Raw genomic sequence first — 7,863 nt, forward strand, 5'->3', positions numbered from 1 at the left:
TTAATTTCCCCCCTCGAAAAACTAAAATATTTTTTCTAAAAATGAAAATTAATAAAATTTTCAATTTCTAATATATCATCTTTATCTCTTCTTTTAAAACAAAACTTAAATTTATTGATAAAAATTCTTACCATCCCCATTACAAACAAAGCAAAACTTAGGTCCAATCCTCCAATACTTATCCAAATAATGACTCGGTGGCTTAAAGTACTAGACAAGAAAATATCCTTATACACCTGTGTATAAAGCCTATGTGAGATGACATGTGAGCCCCATAGCTGTAAAGTTCCCATGCTAGTCCCACATAGGTTCTGTTTGCTAGGAATATACAAGATTTTGACTTTTTGGATACGTCTAGTGCCATAGAATATTAGATCCAATTTTATTTAACTCAACTCAACAAATAAAGTTATTATTATTATTATTTTATTATCCAATAAAATAAGAGATATGGGTGTGAACATGATAAAAAAAATACTTATAAAATAGTAAAAAAATTATTATTATTATAAAGATAAAGTTTAGCTACAAAATTAGTTGTAGTCTAATGCTACAAACTTATTCCATAAAATAGATATTGCTATATATTTTGAAAATCTAATCATTGAATTACATATTCTTTACGCTTTCAATATACATATCAAATTTTGTGTTAATCGAATATTATTTATTATATGATTTATAAGCTTATATTTTATGCATAATTTTAAATTACAGAAACTTTTAATTTAAACAATTTATTGAAGACGTAACTATTTATTTTTAACTTTTTAGAAATTTTTCAAGCATAAAAAATATAATCTAAAATTAAATTTGCCAAAACTTACTTTCAATAAAAAAATATTAAAGAAATTGCATGCAAACTTTGTCCATATTATTATAAAATAAAAGGCAAACAAAGCCAAAAGAGGAAAGAAAAGAATGCCGATCAAAAAATAAAAAAAAAGGAAAGCAAAGAATGTTTAAAACATGGTATAAAATAAAGTGAAAGTGAAATAAGGAAAGCTAAGCTAGGCAAGAAAGGCAAGGGGGTTCAAAGGCCAAAAAGGCAAAGGGGGCGGTAGAAGTTTGTACTTGGTCATCCTGATATCTCCCCCAAGATCCTTCCGTGTCCAGTTCTTTCGCCTCTATAATCTCCTTCCCTCTTCCCTGCAAACTCTCATCAACTCAACACCCCCTTCCTTTTCTTTATCTTTCATTTCTCTCTCTCAAAACTCTCTCACTGTGTTCGTGTTTGTGTGTGTGTGTCACTGTGTTCGTGCGTGTGTGCGTGTTTGTTTGGATCTCGATGTTTTGTTCATTCTACGCTCGGATCCTCTACGAATTGTTCCAGGCTTTTCGGTCAGGACCACCTTCTCTCTCTCTCTCTCTCTCTCTCTCTCTCTCTCTCTTTAGCTCCATTTCGTTGATCCGTGAGAGAATTTATATAATCCCTCGTCGTTTGTTTTTGTTTTTGTTTTTACTATTCATGGCTTTGAGCTTCGCTAGCTAACTAGCTAAGCTGAGCTAATTCCTCCGGAAAATTAGGGTTCTTAGCTATTCATTTTTATCTGTACTAGGGTTTTTGTTTCTGAGCTGATTCGTTAGTTTCTTTCGCTTTAGTTTTGGGTTTTTTGATTCCAATTTGTCTAATTCTGTAGGTCTTCCAGGTTACCTTCTTCTCAGCTCTCAGCTCGATCGGACGCAAATCTGAGTTTTTCAATCTGCGTTTAATTCAGGTATTTTTTTTTTTTTCATTTCGATACCCTTTTGGTGGAATTGGATTTGTAAAATGCTAAAATGATACATTAGGCAATTTAGATGAGAGTTCTTATCTTTGAACTTGTTAACTTCTTTGTTTGCATTATATGATCTTATATAAATCAGAGTGCAATTCACTTTTTTCTGACTTCATTTATTGTGTAATTAAAGATGGGAGTTTAGGTTGTTTAACAAAATTGAATTCTAATAAGGAGTATGTTGGGGATTTTTTTTTCGTGATTTTTGGAGATGGGTTTGTTTTTGTTTTGGGTTTTGCAGATTTTTTTTTTTTCCCTTTTTTTGCAGTTCATGATGCCATCATTGATTCATATTAGAGTTGTTAGCTTAATTACTCATGATGAATGCTTGCTGAGTTGTTATTGTGCATTAGTTTTTAATGTTGCTGTTTTGGCCTTCTCCTTGCCAAAAAATGGGAGTTTGGGTTGTTGAACAAAATTGATTTCTACTAAGGGGTATGTTGGTTTTTTTTCATGATTTTTGAAGATGGGTTTGTTTTTGTTTTGGGTTTTACGGATTTTTTAAAAAAATTTATTATTACTATTATTATTATTATTATTTTTTTTTTTTGGTGGTTCATGATGCCATCATTGATTCAATAATAGAATGTTAACTTTAATTACTCAGAATGAATGCTTGTTGAGTTATTACTCTGCATTAGTTTTTAATGTTACTGTTTTGACTTTCTCTTTGCCAAAAAATGGGAGTTTAGGTTGTTGAACAAAATTGACTTCTACTATGGAGTATGTTGGATTTTCCATGATTTTGGAGATGGGTTTGTTTTTGTTTTAGGTTTTACGGATTTTTTTTCCTTTCTTTTGTGGTTCATGATGCCATCATTGATTCATATTAGAATTGTTAGCTTAATTACTCATAATGAATGTTTGCTGAGTGATCATTCTGCATTAGCTTTTTATGTTATTGTTTTGACCTTCTCTTTGCCAAAAAAAATGGGAGTTTAGGTTGTTGAACAAAATTGACTTCTACTAAGGATTATGTTGGTTTTTTCATGATTTTGGAGATGGGTTTGTTGTTGTTTTGGGTTTTACAGATCTTTTTCTTACTTTTGTGGTTATGATGCCATCATTGATTCGTATTAGAATGTTGGCTTAATTACTCATAATGAATTCTTGCTGAGTTATTACTCTGCATTGGTTTTTAATGTTTCTGTTTTGACCTTCTTTTTGCCATGTCTTCTGGTCTTATTTTGGCTCTTTCCACCTAAATTTGCTTTTGCAATTATAACAACTATTTTTGTTTCCATTTCCAGCTGTGATTATCCATGAATGATGTTCGGTTGTTTTTATGATATGAAAGTGCTTTTCATTCAAAGCAGTGCTTTTATGTTAGCTCGACTTGTAGTTTTTCCTGCTTGGCAAAGAGAGTACGGCAAAAATAGAGCGTGTGGTAGGTGGAGTGCAAGTATTGTAAAGTGGAAAAAGGAAATAGATGATACCCTTTTGTGTTAAATTTTGATTCTCATCCTCCCTTTTTGTTCTGGTTCTCATCATACCCTTTTTGTGGAAGGAAAGGCGGGTTTTGGTGTTTCGTCACCATTTGAGAAATGACTTGCAAAAGAGATGACAGTGATGATGAGATGCTCCCTAAGGATCAGGCTGATTCTCCGTTGATTAATGAAAGTAATGGAGGAAGTTCTGGTGGAGGAGCTGTTCTGAAAAAAGGGCCATGGACATCTACTGAAGATGCAATTTTGGTGGACTATGTCAAGAAGCATGGGGAGGGGAATTGGAATGCTGTTCAAAAGCATTCTGGGTTGTTCCGATGTGGCAAAAGTTGTCGCTTGCGATGGGCAAATCACCTCAGGCCAAACTTGAAGAAAGGCGCATTTACAGCAGAAGAAGAACAAGTGATTATTGAACTCCATGCCAAGATGGGAAACAAATGGCACGGATGGCGGCACATGTAAGCATAATATGTTTCTCTTGTCTTTGATATGGTATAACTGGGCCTTTTTCGCTCTCTTTTTTTGTTGGGGGGGGGGGGGGGTTTAATATATTTGTACTTTTTGCATGTAGAGATTCCTAACAAGGGAAATGCTTATATCACGTGTTTGTTTCTAGACATTATAAGGATATATGCTATGCTCCTAATGGTATTGATTAATATTTTTTGGATTTGTTTGGTGAACTCTACTTTAATCTACCATCATGCATAATTGCATGTTACTTTTCATGTGATGTTTATTTAGTTTATCCGTATCATCTTTCCCCCTCAGTTATATATACATACACACGCACACATCTTAATCTAACCCAATTAGTTTTGTGTATTCGTTAACCCTAAATAGTGATAAAACCCAAAATACTGAGAGTTGGGCTATCTTCAATTTCAAACCATAGGGATACCCATACCCCGGTGGTTACAACACCTTTGGTGATGCTTGGGCATTGGGGTTCAAACCCCATCAGCCCCCTCCCTTGATTTACCTGTCAATAAAATAAAATAAAAATTATTAATTCAAGAGTATCAACAAGAGTGTCTTTAATTGCTACAGTTTACTGTTGTTTATCTCAATAATAATTTGAAAACTTCATAGATACCGTTAATTTATGCTTCATGGAAAACTATGATAGATAGGATATGTCAATTTGGGACTTGAGTAATAGTAATAGCAGTTGACTTTGCCTAGATGAAGTGGTCACATAGTCATGTCGTTAATATATATTTAAATTTAAAAATATATGTTAAAAAATATATTATATAATTTTGTTATTTATTTTTTTCCCCTCTTCCTAAATAAAACCCAAACCCTAAGTTTTTTCTCATATAGTTTGTGTTTGTTTGGCATTATGCTCATGTTTATTTGGTTATAAATTTGCACTTGTGGTTGTAGGTGGGTCGAGTCGGGTTAGGCGGGTTTGTATTGTAAATCTCATGACCCAAACCTAGATGAAGGATGCACACCAACTTTAGTCCTGTGGCGGATACAACAGTGAATGACTTATCCTGGTTTTATGTTATTGCTAGAGCTGATGATAGTCTGTTCTGCATCTGTGGATTCATTTGTCTCATCTTCTTTATATATATAAAAAAAAATTGAGCATATAATCAAACAGTAAAAATAAAAAATAATGATTAATTTATCCACATCCTTTCATCTAACCCAAAATAATCAATGAGTACTGAAAATTTTGGAACTTTTCTGTTTGGATATACATTGTAATACACCCACGGTCTGTTAGTTCAATTATAAAACCTGCCATATGTTTTGCATATGTGATTTGTTTGGTGTGTTCGCCATTTAGGCTTGCATATCCAACATGATCTTGTTGTCACTATGAATGCTTTATAGGTTTTTCAAGTTTTGTTCTTTAAAAATGTAAAATTTTTCATATAACATAATCCATTGTCTCTTTTTCTCTTTTTAGTTGCCTGGTCGTACAGATAACGAGATAAAGAACTACTGGAATACTCGAATTAAGAGACGTCAACGGGCTGGCTTACCTCTTTATCCCCCTGAAGTTACTGTGCAAGCATATCAGGAGGGTCAACTTGACCAAAACACTGGTGGAGTTGATGGTGAGGATAGAGGACAGCATGATCCTTTGCAAAGTAACAATTATGACATACCTGATGTCATATTTGACAATTTGTCGGCCAATCAGGGTATCTTACCTTATGTCCCTGAACTTCCTGATATCTCTGTGAGTAACATGCTGTTAAAGGGTGTTGGTTCTTCTCCTTACTGTACCCTGCCACCAATGTTGCCTCAGCAGAAGCGTTTTCGAGAATCAACTGATTTATTCCCTGGTTCAAGTGGTAGTGTTGGAAATGGGTTCCGCTCGTTTGAGCAGTTTCGTGAAGACACTTGTCATAAGGTTGCTCGATCAATTGGATTGTCTTCTCCTCTTGATTCTGATCCTACCACTAAGAACTCACAATCTTTTGGTGTAATTCAGGGTAGCCATTCCCTCTCAAATGGCAATTCCTCTGCTTCTGAGCCCACTTATGGGGCTTTGAAGTTAGAGCTCCCTTCACTCCAATATACAGAAACTGATTTAGGCAGCTGGGGCACGTCTCTCCCACGTCCTTTGCTCGAGTCAGTTGATGCTTTTATTCAGTCTCCTCCACCATCTGGTGCATTTGAGGCAGATTGTTCTTCCCCACGTAATAGTGGTCTGCTGGATGCTTTACTTCATGAGTCAAAGACTTTGAGAAGTGCAAAGAATCAATCATCTGACAAGAGTTCAAACTCATCCAGTGCTACTCCTGGTGATAAAGCAGACAGTTCCACTTTGAACATTTGTGAGACAGAATGGGAAGATTGTGGGGATCCCATTTCTCCACTTGGTCATTCTGCAACTTCACTTTTCAGTGAGCGCACTCCTATCAGCGCATGTGGAAGTTCATTGGATGAACAACTGCCTGCTGAGACCTTTACTGGTGAGCATCTCTACGTGGTCTTAAATATGACAGAGTTCATCATATCTATATTTGGTGCAAAACTGTGAGGAAATGTATGTTTGAATTATTCTTGATATTATTAAATTCATCTCCCACACCCCACCCCGGTCTAAGCAGTTGAAAATTGAAATCCATAATTTGTGTCCTCCAAGACAATTATATGAAGAAAAAAAAAAAAATTTATGTTAAAGCTTTGAACACCTGATTTCCAAACTTCTTCCAAAGCAGGATAGATCTCTTCTGAATATTTTATTCATTTTGATTATAGTTTCTTATGCTACATTTGTTTGTTCCCCAGGTATTGCTGTGAAATCAGCATCAGTGGACCCAGCGTCGACACTAGATATGGAAAAAGAAACCACAACTAGGTTGAATTTTAGTCGGCCAGATGTTTTACTTGCGTCAGACTGGCTTCAGCAGAGTTCTGGGTATATTAAGGAACAAAGCATAATGTCGGATGCTATTGCAACACTTCTTGGTGATGATCTTGCTTCTGACTACAAGCACCTGGCTTCTGGAACTTCTATATCAAGTCAAGGATGGGGGCTTAATTCTTGTCCGTGGAATAACATGCCTGCTGTCTGTCAAATGTCCGATCATCCTTGAAAAATGCTGTCAATTTTATGAACTTGAAACTTTGGTCTCTTCGTTCATGTTGTTGATTTGTTTAATGTGGGTTTTAAGGCTACTGAGAAATGTCTCTAGCGGGTAACTTCAAATTTATGAATCACTTGTGTTGTGGGTGTTTTGTTTGTGTGCTTTGTATTTCTTTGTCTTTCGAGTAGTGTAGTGCTTGTATGCCAATATTGAACTATATGAGGTATACAAAATGCATCAAGGCTTTTTTTTTTTTTTAGAATTGTAAAATAACCACGCATGTCAAATGTGGAACATTGTAATCCTGTTTGTTTCTTATTTGTCAAAGTCAATTTGCTTGGATTTCTCTGTGGTCTCACTTCCTCTTCCTGCTACCAATTTTTTTTACATATTTTGTGGAAAATATTCTTAATTATTATATTACCTCTTTGTTTATTTGTCATAGAAATTGTCGATCAAATATCTATTGTCAGTAGGCGAGAGAGATGTCAAATAGTGGTTCAAAATAGTGCTATTAGTGGTTCAAAATAGTGCTATTAGAGAGATGTCAAATAGTGCTATTAGTGGTTCAAAATAGTTCAAAATAGTGGTTCAATTGTGAAGACTTGTTGAAGCCTGAAGGATCCACTGATCCGCATATACATGAGAGTTAGAAGTTACTATTTCATACTAAACGTGAGTTCTAGTGAATGAATTTTCATTTGTAAGTTTATGAAAATATGTCAATTAAGGAATAATGCCCTATTGACATGGCAACCTCCTTGACATTTATGAGGAAGCTTTTATTGCTGGTTAAGAGTAATATAGGAAGCACATTCTACTTTCCCACTTATTTTTGTTTGTGTTGTTAAACCTTTTTTTAGGCACAATTATAACCAACTTATTTCTTAAACACATTCTCCAAAAAAAAAAAAAAAACTTTTTCTTAAACAACATTAACCAATAAAAATAAGACGAAAATAAGCTCATCTTAATCCACTCTCACGGGTTAATTTGACAAGACATAGTATTATAAATATAAAAATGTAAAAATACCTGAGAGTTATAAAGATAATGTGACACTTTTTAAAATTGCATCTTCAA

General features: G+C 34.5%; 1 protein-coding gene across 1 annotated transcript; it reads left to right on the forward strand.

Annotated features, from left to right (window-relative positions):
* The first annotated feature begins 1,003 nt into the window (after positions 1-1,003).
* LOC111987940 (transcription factor GAMYB) lies at positions 1,004-7,126 on the forward strand. Its single transcript, XM_065759805.1, is given in 6 exon segments — positions 1,004-1,718; positions 3,029-3,165; positions 3,291-3,662; positions 3,665-3,681; positions 5,148-6,162; positions 6,482-7,126. Coding segments are annotated over 4 exon segments (1,680 nt in total). The 5' UTR covers positions 1,004-1,718; positions 3,029-3,165; positions 3,291-3,322; the 3' UTR covers positions 6,790-7,126.
* The last annotated feature ends 737 nt before the right edge of the window (positions 7,127-7,863 follow it).

The sequence above is a fragment of the Quercus suber genome, unplaced genomic scaffold (genome assembly GCF_002906115.3).
Source record: "Quercus suber isolate HL8 unplaced genomic scaffold, Cork oak 2.0 scaffold_342, whole genome shotgun sequence".
Taxonomy (NCBI): Eukaryota; Viridiplantae; Streptophyta; class Magnoliopsida; order Fagales; family Fagaceae; genus Quercus; species Quercus suber.